This window comes from Solea solea, chromosome 1, assembly GCF_958295425.1.
Source record: "Solea solea chromosome 1, fSolSol10.1, whole genome shotgun sequence".
Taxonomy (NCBI): domain Eukaryota; kingdom Metazoa; phylum Chordata; class Actinopteri; order Pleuronectiformes; family Soleidae; genus Solea; species Solea solea.
In genome coordinates, this window is record NC_081134.1 from 15,289,262 (window position 1) to 15,305,036 (window position 15,775).

The 15,775-nt window shown below is 40.5% G+C and overlaps 1 protein-coding gene across 1 annotated transcript; it reads right to left on the reverse strand.

Moving 5' to 3' along the window:
• Positions 1-3,433: 3,433 nt before the first annotated feature.
• Positions 3,434-15,406, reverse strand: wnt3a (wingless-type MMTV integration site family, member 3A). Its single transcript, XM_058649785.1, has 4 exons — positions 14,892-15,406; positions 10,053-10,294; positions 5,183-5,448; positions 3,434-5,098 (listed from the first exon to the last, which is right to left on the reverse strand). The coding sequence occupies exons 1-4, from the start codon at positions 14,960-14,962 to the stop codon at positions 4,619-4,621; spliced, it is 1,059 nt and encodes a 352-aa protein (XP_058505768.1). The 5' UTR covers positions 14,963-15,406; the 3' UTR covers positions 3,434-4,618.
• Positions 15,407-15,775: the final 369 nt, after the last annotated feature.

Below are 15,775 nucleotides of genomic sequence, written 5' to 3' on the forward strand. Positions count from 1 at the left end.
ATCACTAAAAAAAGTCATACTATAGTATGTCGTCCAAAATCACCCGAAAAGGTCATACTATAGTATGTCATCCAAAATCACAAAAAAAAGTCATGCTATAGTATGTTGTCCAAAATCACCCGAAAAAGTCATACTATAGTATGTCGTCCAAAATCACTAAAAAAAGTCATGCTATAGTATATCGTCCAAAATGACACCAAAAAGTCATATGTCATCAGAAATCACTCAAAAAAGTCATACAATATTATGTTGTCCAAAATCACTCAGAAAAGTCATATGTCGTCCAAAATGACACCAAATAGTCATACTATAGTATGTCGTCCAAAATCACTCAAAAAAGTTATACGTCGTCCAAAATGACACCAAAAAGTCATGCTATAGTATGTCATCCAAAATCACTAAAAAAAGTCATACTATAGTATGTTGTCCAAAATCACCCGAAAAAAGTCATGCTATATAGTATGTCGTCCAAAATCAATGTTATTTATAAAAAATGTTTTATAAAAAAAGGGCCAACAGCACTATCTCAAAGGACATTTTCTGGCCTTTTTATGGTTAAAATAAGCAAAAAGGTCCGGATGGACATTTTGAGGCTTAGTTATTTAAGGGTTAAGCAATCAAGACATATATTTGTGTCATGTCAACATCCATTTTTAGACTTCAATTCAAGATGCCACTAAATCCTACAAAGGACTTCTTCAATCTGAGGGAAATTACTTTTCAATGTAACTCACCTATATCTTATTGTGATATGAGCTTAGTTTAGTTTCATATTTAAGAAATACAATTGTGCACACACTTTTGTACGGATGACACTCAAGTCTTTACAATCATGAGTCACAAGAATTTTCAAGATTCAGTCATAGATAATAGAACAACAGTTTGTTTGTTTATGTTGTTTTATTTTGGTGTTAGAGAATAAACTTTAGAGATCGACAATACCTGTGTGGAGTCAGTGAAAAAAACAGATATGAGGTAAAAAAAGGCTACAGTGTTACACATCAAAACACTGTTTTAAAAAGTTCTTTTTCTGCAAACATATATATATGTATATACATACATATATACAGTATATATATATACATATATATATATACATATACATATATATATATACTAACTAATATGTACATGGCATGAAATAAATAATTATAAAAACTTAACATTTTGAAACCCATGAAAAAACTAGTTTTACTAAAAACTTTGGATTTTAAAAAAACTTGACAAAGAATTAGAACAAAGTGTCCACACAAGCAAATCAATGGAACGCACATACAGTAATAAACAGTAATAAATGCAAGATAGCAGATCTTGTACTGATAGTGGTTGCTGTGTAGTTTATTGAACATGACTTACATGAGAAACTGGTTATGGCTGTTCATTAATATTTTCAGTCATGATGTAAAGTAATCATGGGTGGGCAATTTTGATTAGAGCCTGAAAATAACACATGCCTGAGACATGGCTTTATAACAAGAATTCATCAGTGACTTGACACATCTTTCCGCAGTATCAGTTACATAATACACCAACTTTTTTCCTTTTTTTTTTTTATTTAATAAACATGACATGGTTTCATCTCAGCTTTCAGTAGTTGTTCACTTTCCAAATAAATAAACACAGTGTAGTATTTCACCCTGGGGAAAGAAACGTAGATTATTTTTGCCCTGATGTTTGGCATGTCTACAAAATCCACAGACAACTACAACAACACAAACTCTATTTTGGACTATTTGGTTAAATGGAGATTACTGAATGTAAAAAAAAATTAGTCAGGACTTCACATTTTTTTTCCGAAACTATACATATATATATATAATATTTTTCTTTCACAGAAAGAATCAACAAAAGCAAGAATATACAAACAACGCAAATAGACATATTGTATGTAAAGACCTAAACACACAAACACATATAATCTTTACTTAGCAGCATTAAAATTGGGAAGTGTTGATAGTTTCAGTGATGCTGCTTGTTGATTAGTTGATAAGCCACAACTGAGAATCATCAAATGCACAGATTTTGGTCATCAATTCACTGCCATTGCAAATGATACTGCATTATACAGAGCTTAAATGATACAGCTTAGTTGTTATTTGTGTCGTTTTTCTCCTAATGGAACACAGGCTTTTACTTCTATCTTATCAAATATCAAAATAAACAAATATATTCACAGAAATGTAACAAAAAGTGGGAATATCCCTTTTCATAAATAACAGTTTTTCCCCCACACCCACTCACACAAGACAATGCTAATACTGATAAAAACAAGAACATGCTTCATATTTCTCAACAGGACACAAGTGCTGAGCTTTAAGATTCGTTTACAGCTCTCTGACCACAGCAGACTCACAGGGGTTTTCTTTTCTTGTCTTTGGTCATTCAAAGCATTGTTACAAGACAAAGCTTTCAGCAATTCCAGGTGTATTATGAAATGTGCTGACAGTGGGCAGTATATTCTTATTCTGCTAATGTTCAAAGGATGTGACCAGGGGTGTTCCAAGGGACTTTGGAGGCCCCGGGCATAATGGACCAGGGGGCCCTACATTGAATAGACTCTGAATAATTTTTTTTCTTATCCTCGTCTGGTTTTGCTTTCTTTCTTTCTTTCTTTTTGACTAACAGAAGCATAAGTGTGATTCATATTCAATATTCAATATTGCCGTTGTGATATTCCACAGCAATTGGGACGGGGCTTTGTTCAGAGTATTCCGACAATGACACTGTTGCAGTTTTCCTGTACATCATCAATTACAGACTCATTCACACTGATATTAGTGGGTTATACCAGTGATTTTTCTTAACCCAGGTGACCCCACGAAAAAGAAACAACAGCAAAACAATGCGTGACAGTGTTACAGTCATTGCTATTTTGTATCTTTTATTTACCTGTTCAAACTTAAGGGTAAGTGACCAATTTTAAGGGGCTAATAATATGAAATATGATTCATAAAGAATATTCACCACGTTTTTTAGTTGTAAAAAGTAAGGTCATGGCTAAAGGCCCCGGTATACTTCTGCGCACAACGCACGTGGACCCAAAGCTAAATTGCGTCATCAACAGGCAACGCGCATGTTACGCGCACATCCCAGATTTTGGAACTGCCTGCAAAGAGCGTGTTGGGTGGACAGCGCATGCGCAAACTGAATTTCCGCCCCACGGGTAGGTGGAGTATTAAGCCCCGCTACCAAGCAGAAAAACCATTTCGATAACAGAAGAAATAGTCGCCAAGGATAGTCATTCGTGCCTCGACCTGGCAACCCAAGAGCCAGCTGACACCCCGACTCCCCTGCTCGACAAGCCTTTCAGCTGTGAGCGGCTCGTACCAGATGTGTCCGAGGGAGCTCTAGCACTGTTCTCTTCTTCTTTGGTAGGAATGTGTCCTATTCCCTGCGTCCTGACTTGTACCGCCACCCGATGGTGAAGTGGGATACTGCAGGACCCTGATGCACGAGTATACCAGGGTCCGCGATATGTGACACACACTTCAGTGAAGTATACCAGGACCTTAAGGGCTATGCTAACGACTGGGAGAAGATTGCACATCTTAGCACTGTGTTGGAGATTACACTGGGATCCACATTGCTGCCAAAAATGAAGTTGACAAAGACGAAATTACCGTATTTACCCGGTCTTACCCCTGCTAATGCAGACCGGAGCCATAGCTGATACAAATCTAGAGTCATTTGACCCGCGAATGAATGCCAATTAAACACATTCCTACTGCTCAAAAACCAGTTTAAGCCCAGAATGAAATAGTACTTCAACCAGTGGAAATGGGATGTTACTGTCATTGCTGTGAACTCAAGTAATGAGCTGCTCTGCAGTTGCCTGCTTTGCCTGTTGCAACACCCCTGGATGTGGCTCACGTCTACTCTCAGATAAAGTTAGTCATTTAAAGCAGATATTAACTTGTTAGCTTAAGACTTTGTGAACATGTAAACACAATACAGCACAATACTACATTCACTCAGGTGCAAGTGCATTCTTACCCAAAGATCAGTAACTTATTAAGACTAAAAATCAAATACTCACTCAGACATCGGTAATGTTAGTTATCAAATAGACTCTACATGTACATACTAACAATGTTGAGGAAGTGGATGCATGCTGTTGAGTGTGTGATTGTGTCAATTTGTCATAAATGTGGTCAAAGAGATATTTTAACATATTTAACAAATTACATTTCCATTGTTTGCCCCATAAACATGAAAGCATTGGCAGTGCTGTACTATTCTCAACAAAAGTAACTACTTGGTACACAGAAAAGAAAAAAAAACAAAAAAACACCAATATGGTGTTTGTCATTTAGCTGACTCCTTTCCTACGTCAGTACACAAAAATTGTTTTGCCATTGCTATAGATACCAACATTGTTGTCATTATTGCCACCGTCGCAGTTCATGTGAGTGAAATGCTTTGTGATGTCAGCATCTACTGAACTGTTCCAGTTAATAAAGTCAGAGATTGGCTCTTCATGTCTGCCGCTGGAGTCCACGGACAGGTCAGACATGTTTACAGTCTCTTATAGCTTGTGGAAAAGTTAGTATAATTACTCTTGTGCCAATTAAAGAGTGTAAAATTTGGTGAATAAAAAAGGGGGGGAGAAGAAGAAACATCATTTGCAGGTGTGGACGTCATAGACTCGCACACACTCCTGACAGCTCACGTAGCAGCACCAGTGAAAAATACAGTGGCACTTCTCCTTCCTCTTCTCAGTCCGAGTGTTGTGACCCCGCCCACAGCACAGAAGGTCGCACCCGTCTATGCCGTGGGATGTCAGGTTGCAGATGCGATCTCGAGTGCCAAAGGAGCCAGTCTCAGGATTAGGGTCACAAAAATTGGGCGAGCTTTCATAATATACCAGGTCACGCTCTGTGGGGGGTTTGAAGTAGTTGTACTTGGGTCTCAGCGTCTCCACCCATCCACGGGACTCCTTATGTTTCTCCACAACCATCTCAGATGCGCTGTCATACTTATCCTTCATGTAGTCACCGATGACTCGGAAGTCTGGCTGAGACCACCAGCACGTCTTGACCTCACAGCTCCCTGAAAGACCATGGCACTTACATTTCAGGAACATGTTCTCATTGAGGGACTTTAGAGGAAAAGGAAAAAAAAACACTGTTAATTAAAAGTAGCAGAAAAACTGCAACAATATCTTCAACAAAAAAAAACTAACCATTCTTCCTGCCTCGTTGTTATGGCGGTTCATGGCTGAGCGTGCATCAGGGCGATTCTCTCTCGCATCAGCAAACTCCCGGGACACCATGCTCCCAAACTCCACATCCTCACTACAACCGCCCCATTTCCATCCCTCACCAGGGGGGCCCTTGTGGCGTGTGTCACACCCGCAGATGGTGGCTGAACCATCAGCGCAGGCACGGGTCACTGCAAATGCCACTCCCGCTGAGGCAATGGCATGAACAAATGCTGACTCTCGAGTGGCTGAAAGGGGAATTACAAATCTGTTAGAAATTTATCATTTGAATTCGGTGGAAGTTCAGTCGCTTCTATCTAACCTGCTGAAGATACCATGGTGTGGATGACTGAAAACCATCACAAACATATATCATTTGAAAAACTCTAAAAGGCTCTACCCCGCATAGAAACATGCAAACAGAAATATTGCTTGATGCCAAGTATTATTTGCAAGATTACTTCCAGTTCATATAGATATCAGCTTGTGTTTGCTATAATTATATGAGCAAACAAAACCAAGCCACACGAAATATAGAGTGCCATTGCTGTGGTGGGCTACGTGTGTTGAGGTCCAATCTACCAAGGTGTACCAGTGTGTAGGTTCAGTCAACCCATACATCAATCGTCCTGTCTCTGAATAAGACCTGAAAGGCCTCTGTGTCTCTGTCTGACATAGCTAAGTGATGACTCAGAGGGATCAGGATCTTCCAGAGAGATGAGAGGAAGAGACGGGGCTGACAGGCCTATAATTAAGAGACTCAATTAAGCTTTTGAAAGGTTAGGAAAGGCCTCACACTCATGGGACACAAGTCATAGACACTAAACAGAAATAGGACTGTAGTGTCCAGATATGCAATCCCAAACAACTGGTACAGAAGGAAAGGCCCTGCATGCTTCAGCATATACCTCCCTCTAACAGTGCTCATTATTGCAAGAAGGCTGCCTTGAATATATGTACTTGTATGGTCTTGCACATTCATAAGAAGACACAGCAATCAAGAAAGTGGAAACACCAGGGGTAAACATGAAACAATGACTCGCGTGGAAGACAGTTATAAAGATATAAACAGAGATAGTTTAGTTTAGATAGATCAAGTTCATGTAATTAGTGTTGAAATTTTCTGTACAAAAAAAAGGATTGAAATAGTGAAAGACAGAAAGGAGAGGGAAAGGGAGGGGTATATAAAGCTAGAGGGAGTAGGAGCGCCTCCCTTGTAGCAGGTTCCAACCAGTTTGAGGACTAAAGGGCATTAGAAACAATGATGCAAGAGAAAAGGTCTACTGGCATCCTCCACCACCCACTTAATACTACAAGCATACACACAAGTTTACTAATGTGTACACTAATAAACACATAAACCTCTGCTTTCCTTCCATATTGTTTCACATGACCATTGAAGTGTTTCCCCTGAAGCTGTGGGAACTGAAAGCCGTTTGATTTAATGCTGCTTGACTGTCTCAGGTAATTAAGTACAAATCACCGTGCATCACATGCAACTGACAACATAGAAGCTTCAAATTCAGAGCGACGAGTGAATTGAACAGACAATTCTGAGGTGATAGTGCATCAATCTGAGATGTTGGGTAATGACAAAATGGAGTGTATTCCATGTCCTGTTAAGTTATTCTGCAGCTAGATGTTGTATATCCCTGTGTATTACTCATTCAAACTAGTGCATAAATAAATAAATAAATATAGTAGACCTAAAATAATGCCTTGGGGAACACCAATGGAAATATAACCTCACCAATGACTTGCTATGATGTTGCACAGTATAAGTGGTAAGAGATGAAAACTAAAGAGGAAAAGAAGATTAAGTTGTGGTGCTATGAACAAAGGAAATGGTTTAAGGCAAATTAAATATGTCCTGATCATATAATAGGCTTCTAATACGGATGGGGACTTTCCCATGCTCGTCCAAAAGAGCATTGTATTATGATTCAAGTGAATGGTAAAGCTGTGTCAGGCTTTAGCTCATGATGCTAAGACTTCTAGTAACAGTGCAGAATCTTTCACTGTTGAACTGAAAGCTTTTGTTTTTTTCTTTCCCTAAAACTCAATGCCTGGAAAAAAAATGATGCTTCCAAAAATATTTGGCACATGACTGGTTTTCTCTATATTTACCTTACCATTCCAAATAAATATTTTACCTCGGTGTGTGGTATATACCTATATAGTGTAAAAAAAACCCTGCTGATATTACATGTTATGTTTGGTATTTCATTGGCATTAAAAACCGTTATAGCATTTACTTCACCTGGAAACACCAGCTCTTACAAAAGGCCTCTGCTTTTCTTAGCTTTATGACCAATGTATGGTATTTAGGGACACTTGCCCTCTAACAATGCTTCTCCACCAAACCTTTCCAGATCCTGGCAGACCAAGTGGTCCCTACAACCTGCTGGGGGGCTGAATCCCCTATTGTGAAGCCACTGTCACGCTATGTTAGTTCCACAATGGCTGCAGATATTTTATATGAAATTTGCCCTGGCCAGTGATTAGTGGAGACCAAGTTAAGTCATAGCAACAGAGAACTATGCAGTGGCCGGACCCCGCTTGTCGGCAGACGGGGAAATCCCTATTCAAATGGTTTAATAAAACAATCTAAAGGGCGTGTGAATGGGGAAAAGCACTTTTTCTCCTGCTTAATCTCATGGTCGCGAAGATATTGTGCTCTGAGCAGTGCCCAGCGGGAAGTGGGGCTAAGGTCCCCCCATCAACTCCATTTAACACACCCCTTCTTTCTTTCTTGCCCAGAGTTAATGATAAACAGGAGTGCTAGTTTCCCTCCCCCAGCATGGAGAGACATACGTCCCGTGAAAAGCAAAGACCTCTTAGCTCATCCTAAATAGTTACACTTTCTCATCCTCAGGTCGTAGGTCATAACCCACATAGCCTGACCTTCCTGCAGTTAGTTTAGATGAACCTTAATCATTTAGGTTGATCTGTTGTTTGGATACCACAGTATTAAACTTTGCCCCCCCCCCCCCCCCCGCCACTCACACACACGCTTTACATATTATGTAATAGTAATTTCATGTGACCTTCGTTTTAATTTAATTTAATGGTTTCAAGTGGAATAGTGATGATGCATGTCTCTACCTGTTTGGGTGGTAACACCTGTGAAATAGAGACTGTCCACTTTTTAATAGCAATGGTGACCTTAATAATGGTATCATGACTCATAAAGACGAGGCTGATTACACCCATATAGTAGGTAGCTGTTCTGTAAATACCAAGAATGCCAAAAACAGTTCTGGGATTGGCTCTGCAGACTAAGAACACCTGTGCAGATTTTTACCTTTCATCACAGGCAGATTCCAGCAGAGCATGTTTTGACACTTTAGTTAATGTAAATTAATGAGTGCTGACGCAGACTTAGCCTAGAGGTAGGGCTTGTGATTTGAGGTGTGGAGTGAGAGCGAGAGAGAGAGAGAGAGGGAGAGGGAGAGAGAGAGAGAGAGAGAGGGAGCGGGGATCACACCATGTGTACAGGAGCAGGAACACACACAAGAGAAAGCACTTGTCCGTTTGTAAAGACTGGAGTAATTCAAATCTTTGTTTTTCATAAACAATGTTGGGTTCTGTGTGTTTAGAAATCTTTCACTCCAGTCATCTATATAACATAACTGCTTCTCCCCTATGCTTTTCATTCTTCTACTACTCTGAAAAACAAACAGATGCCTTGGTGATTGTGAGGGGGGACTACATGATAGGAACTAATCTGCTGAAGCCAATAAAGGTACCTACTCTTCCTTTTAGCTTTGCCTTCCAAAAAAGGCAGGAGGAAACTGACATACAACAGTCTGAATCACAGACAAACAGACACCGGTGAGGACAATAGCCCAGTTGCACAGATAAACACCAGCATCAATCAAATCCAATGAAATGGAAGCCCTCTACTACTAAGCCCTATCAAAGGGCCCTGAGCCCTCGAGTCACTCTCCTTGGCCTCTGACAAAGGCACTTAATCCAGCCACTTTGACCTCTCACATTATTAAGAACCTCAGTGACCTTAATCCAATCAAAATGATTTACTAAAGCCCAGTAGCTGCCTCCTCTTTCCTCTCACTACCCCTGCAATTTAGACTCAGGAGGGGAGGCAACGGGAGAGATGTGATGGCATTTTGCACCACAAAAGGCCTTGGATTGAGAACCCCCATCGTTAGCTACCTAGCCTCTTCTATCAACTGGCTCCAGAGTTTATTAAAAGCAATTGCCCCAACTAACCTTCAACACCCTGTGTTCACATCAGTCCCCCGCTAAGTAAGTGACAGGTTTAGATCTCTTCCCTCAAACCTTGTGTTCTTACTCAACTTAAAAATATTAAAATTAAATAAAGCAACAATGCAGAAAACACAAAACTGGCACCTTATCTATCATGCAGGATATATCAAAGTGTACTGAACCAAAATTGTCACTTTAATACACTTAAAGAAAACCTAAGCAGAAAAATATATTTTGGAAAACTCCATTACTTTGTTGAAAAATATTTCGGAAAGGGTATGTACCTCATGGGGAAAGTACAGAAGAGCAATCACAGGGGATTTCCTCCTGAAGAAAACTCCAACAAGACAGAACTTACTCGTCCTAATTGTGTACATTATTTCATGCACACAGCTCACTTCAGTCCTGTCTATTTAAACAAGGATTTGAAGGAGCATAATGGATCATTTAAATAGGGAAGGCTTGTTTGCTTATTTTTGGCTAAGTAAGCCCTATTACAAATGCCAAGAAATGTAATTTACCCTTGAAGCTATGGGTCTGCTGCACTGACAGAAGCATAGCAGCAAAGGAAGGTCTTAAATGTGTCAAAACTTGAGAAACACTTGTTTGCTGTGCATGTTACCTTTATCTAACACAGGGCCAAAAATAGCCAGGTTGTCATTGACTGTGGTGCAGTTCCAGCGTCGGCCTCTGAACTGGTGCTGACACTCCTGGATGCCAATCTTAACACCTTCAGCCACACTGGGCATGATTTCCACGTAGTTCCGGCAGAAGCGCAGCTGTTTGGGCACCAGACCTGGGATGCTGCCACACAGAATAGGCTGAGTACCCAGTGATGAGTACTGGTGGCCCACTGCTAGTGACCTGAAAGAGAAGAGAGGTCACAATGTAAGTGTTTTTCATGATAGCAACTTGTCTCGTTTCATGTCTGTGTCTGTATCTATTGATTTACTACCGCTTAAGCCAAAGTCTGATTTGAAGCCTTCTAAGGGGGATGGTAATTTCATGTCTGTTTGATTGTGTTTATTTGCTGTATCTGATGCTACCATTAGGAGTCCATTCTTTATCCCTTCAACTACCCTCTCTGCAGACACCTGGCCTTTGTGTGCATTGAAATTGCAGCCTTGCTGCCAAAGATGCAGGCAGTGTCTCTGTCTAAGATGAAAGTCTACAATGCATCTAGAGGTCTTCATAGACCTTAAGCTGACAACTTGGAAAACTACACCTTGTTATTAACTGTCCACACACTTAACAGGCCTTCAGCTTAGGTTAATAAGAGTGCAAACGTTACACTGAGACTTCAGAGAGTTTATTAAGTGTAACACTGAACCATCCCACCCCACACCCCCTTTCCTTTGAGGAAGGTATTCTGGGATACAACAAGTGCAAACTTGGTTTACTGATTACATCTCTCAGTGTCACTCCTTGCATTGCTTTCTCTTTGCCTTTCTGTCTTTCTCTTTATTTCAATTATGAATTTTAGTCACTACTAGAATCTATCTATCTATCTATCTATCTATCTATCTATCTATCTATCTATCTATCTATCTATCTATCTATCTATCTATCTATCTATCTATCTATCTATCTATCTATCCATCCATCCATCCATCCATCCATCCATCCATCCATCCATCATCTTTGGAATACTTGATTGTTTAATAGCACACCTTCAATTGCTATCTTTGGCAAATGCCCCACAGAGAAGCTACAAAGTCGTCCTCATTCATTTTACATCCACTGTCTGTTAAATAAATACTGGCAGCAGAGGTCTGATGATTCTGCCCTGAGCGATATGGACTCAACGGCAGTAAATGTGCGTTTGCACAAAGTCAGGGGCAGCAGGTGTGCACGACTTTTAGCTCAGTCTCTGTTGACCTGAGTGTTGTTCAGGTACTAATCACAAGAAGATTACCCAAAACTCCAGACACTGACCTGAGGCTGACTTCTTTAAAACCTCACGACCCAAGAAGACAAGATCTACTAAGCAAAGTGAACCTTGGCTCATGGCTCCTAATGACCTCCACCACGTTGACCCCAAACACCTCAAGTTATGTACCGAAACATTCATTTTTAAGATCGTGTTTTAGTTATGTCAGCCAGGTGTTTACCGTAAGTGTGAATCAACCTTCCAGTATTCTTGTAAATGTGTCACACTGGTTCCAACGGAACTTCATGTCTAAGTTCTACACACGAGATCCACACTAATTAATCACGAATGAGACATCTAGTAAGCAAGCAATGACAAGCTGAAAATGATTCCAGGGGAAAACTACTTTGATTTGTAGTCTGTCTGCAGCATCCGTCAGCAAAAACAGGAACTCCTTACAAACTGACCTCAGTTAGTCCATCATTCCCCAAAGAAACCACATCCAAATCTAGTGAAGACAAAGTTGCTCTTAATGGCAACATCAGACAGTGCAGGACTGTACTAGAAGTGCATTGACACTCTTGAGGATGTTGATTTATAGTATATTTATCACAATCATTTCACAGTTAGAAGTACTGTGCTGAATCTAACGTTAAAGCAAACTCAGACGTCTTGCCGAGGACGTCGGCAGATCACACTTTCTTCTATATTGTCCTTCTTGTGATAAATGAAGTGACATGTCTTCTCAAAACCCAGAAATGCTCTGGTGCACTGATGACAAATGGTTGTCCAGGTTTAATGACGTGATGTAAGTTTGCTGCATATTTGTCTAAAGCCTGAACCAACTGTGTCTTGTAAGCCCAATTTGGCTGGGCACATTTTCTGCATATGACAGAAAATAAAAGGTAATCAATCAAGCAATCAATCAATCTTGCATAATGATTGTTTATGAAGACTGATGGGAGGTGAAAACACTTGCTGTCAGTCTAATCGTGAACATCCTGTGCTTCCTTTTTCCTCTGCAGCAGGTAATGGCGCCTGCCTCATGGCATATTTGTCAACTTGATTTGAAGGAAAGACCTTTGTGTTTGCGAATGACCAAATGTGTCACAACAGCAGAGACCGACATATCCCGAGGCAGGAAAAAGCTGAAAGTCATGTCTGTAGTGCGTCTGATAGAGTACTCAGGAGTACTACACCTTTTGCATACATTTCTGGTGGGTCATCCCGGTGTTTCCCAGACCCATCATGAGTCAGTGTGCTAAAGTTGCTTCACTCGTGCTCGTTTCTGTGTCTGTCTCAGTGGGGCTGAGTAATCCATGCCACATCTTCCTGTGTTAAGAAATGGCCCGGTAGAGAAGGCAGGGCATGTTCCAGGGATGATTTATGATTTTTTAAAAAGCTACTGCATTAAGAGCAGTGTTGTTAGAAACCAACTCCAACAAATATTCAAACACAGCAATTAGACGTTTATGTGTTCTGAGGATTTTAGACATCCATTCAGCTTGCGCTGCCTCAATCTCCCTAATTCCTTTCTGAGAAACTCATTTCTCATCCGACCAGCTGCCCTCCTTTGTGAAGAAGCAGGATTCACTACATTTGTAAAGATCCGTGTTTTCAAGTGAACAATCAAGTGAAAACTGTTACAAATAAATACTTAGGAAAAACATATATCATATAATTTTTTTTTGCCTCAGCACAGACTTTCCCCCCTGTCATCTAAGTGCATCCCGTGCAGGTTTAATGCATATTTCAGCAAGCCCAAGCAGGGTACCTTAGAATTACCACTTTACTTGTGGGCCCTCGGGCCTTGGAGCCGACTTTGACATCAAGAGACTATGTTTGGGAAAAGGAATGTGCGGCAAGCTTTCACCTCCAGGTATTTATCTTCTAAGGTGGGGTGGACTAGGGAAGGGGGTGGTGGGGGTGGCGTCTGCAGCCAGGCTATGTTATGGCAGGTTCGAAAAGAGACAGACATGAATGCGTCTTGGAGCAGATCTGGTACCCCCGACCACTGCTGTGGCACACGGGTTGTGCGTGATGCTGCTCCAGTGGCCACTTGAAGCCAAATTTGGCAGCTTCTCTCAGAAAACCGATCCCAGTTGCATTTACACAGGAGCCGTGTTTAAGGGAGTGACAATGCAGGCACATTGAGCTCAACCCAGAAGGAACCAGGTTATTTGCTTTTGGATGAGTTGCCATGTAACAAAGATTATATTATCAGTCTTGCATGGAAAAAGAAAAACGAAAACACTCCAGCGACCGATGACTTCAAAAATGAGAGCTGAAATGTGCACGAGCTACAGTATACCTTCAGTTACGTACAGGGATGATGCAGCCACCTTACTCCTGTCATATTTACCTGCCACTTTCTGCGCCGCTACACTGTTCAAACAGTGACCTGACCCACCCTCCAAAGATCCATGCATCAGCACAGAAAATAGTTGTTGACTTGCTGCAGGGTTTCTGTTATGACTGAATGGAAATCTGCTTTCCATCATGCCATTCATAACTGGCTGCACACAAAGGGAAATAAAACTAAAACGACATGCTCTACATATACTGAATAATACACCGTGGATCAAACAATTTGGGCACGCCATCATTCCCTGTGTCCATTAAACCCAGGAGTGAACTGATTTGGGTCTTTCATTTCTTTTTTTTGGCCAATGAGAGCCCCGCTGTTACATCAGGATTTCCTTCCAGCTGAGCATGTAATTAGTTTCAAATCAGTAATACCACCAGGGGACCCATTAAGAGAAGCACATTAGGGTACACTCAAAGTCTATGCAAACCCAAATAGTGAAGGATTTGTTGAAAGTAAAAATGCGAAAATTAAGCAATAAAAAAGAAACTCACCAAAGAAGCTGCAAGTCAAACTCTGCCTCTGTGTTAAATATAAGGTTTTTGCAGCAGTTTATTTCAAAAAGCTCATTAGTGCGGTGAATTCTAAATTAAGCATACAGTAATAATGCAAAAAGATCTGCAGCAGAAAATAAATCAGCTGATTCATTTGCTGTAAGTATTCAGTTACGTTTAGTTGCAATGATTCTATTTAAAAATATTAGAATATTAAGATGAGCATAGAGATTAAATAAACCAAAAAAAATCAATACTTTCCATCCATGATCTAGACTCCAACACACGCCATTCACAGAGCAGTGTATGTGCACACGAGCACACAAACTTTGCACCTGTTGCACTCTGAATGTGAAATTGTCCCAACTCTCATGATTCTTCCTACACATGTCATAAAAGTAAGATAGAAGCGTTTTTCTTCAGCTCAATTATAAAAATTAAATCACTGCCTTTTCTTTACCATTCACCAGAGTTTACAAAACACCAAAAGCACTCCATAGATAATATTGGACACACATCCACAATTTAAACCCGTGGCCGGATCAGTTTCAGCATCAGTTCACCTCAAAGTCCCGCTGCTGTGCTGTCACAAACCAAATCATCACGAAAAACCCGACTCCAAGTGACGCACAACAGGCGGACCATCATGACACTTTCCGCTGTTTAAACATAAAACACAACATGTGTCGCCTTTCGTCAGGCGGGCAGCGGTAGAATGGAAATGAAACTTACCACCAGATGGGATAACTAGCCATGACACGCGTGAGCCCGCAGAGCAACAGGAAACATCCAAGGTATATCATCCTTAAAGTTTCGCAAAACGTCTCCACGCAGAATGTCTACATGCGCGCTCACGGGCGCGCACAGGGATTTGAACTGAAGAGCAAAAAAAAAGAAGAAGAAAAAAAGAAGGCGAACAAATACTAAATAAAAATAAAATAAATAAACAAACAAATAAACAAACAAAACAAAAAAAAAGCCGATTCGGCACTGGTTGGTTATCTTTTATTCCTATCTATCTTTCGCGATGTCTCGTGGCAGAAGTGTGGAGGGAAACATTAAAAGTTAAAAGGTGCTGCTGCTGCTGCTGCTGCTGCTTTAGGACCCAATCAGCAGGTATTGCCACAGGGTGAATTCTGATGATATGTTCCCTCTGTTGCTCAGCCAGAGCAGTTTGAACTCAAGACAATTTAAAGATGTGTTTTAGTGCTCATTGGGAATTGGTCCGCATTAGCATGCAGTGTGTGTGTGATATATAATGTTGTTTAAAGGAGAGAGAGGGAGGGTCCGAGAGGTTTTAAATAGACATCGGAACCCCCGTGGATTGCGTAGCTATAACAACCTGTCCGGATTTCACTCCCTGGCTTGAAGCTTCTAAAATGCAGAAATAAATATGTGTGAATTGCTTGAGACCATTATTAACGTCTCCCCTCCTTTATTCTCCACCAATGTCAAATTAGAAGTTTGGAATTCCCTTGACTGACTGATGAACTCACAGTGAATTGATTTTTAAGTATTTAATGCGAATGAAAATAACTTTCCTTCAATACACTATATGCTATTTTACATCATGATCAGATCATGTAAAATTTCCCAAACAGCAATATAAGCAACAT

Excerpts from the sequence above, each read along its gene's own strand:
- wnt3a (XM_058649785.1), bottom strand. The coding sequence starts at position 14,962 with ATGATATACCTTGGATGTTTCCTGTTGCTCTGCGGGCTCACGCGTGTC. Across the intron at positions 10,295-14,891 it reads GCTAGTTATCCCATCTGGTG|GTCACTAGCAGTGGGCCACC; the intron begins GTAAGTTTCATT and ends CTTCTCTTTCAG. Across the intron at positions 5,449-10,052 it reads TGGCCCTGTGTTAGATAAAG|CCACTCGAGAGTCAGCATTT; the intron begins GTAACATGCACA and ends TTCCCCTTTCAG.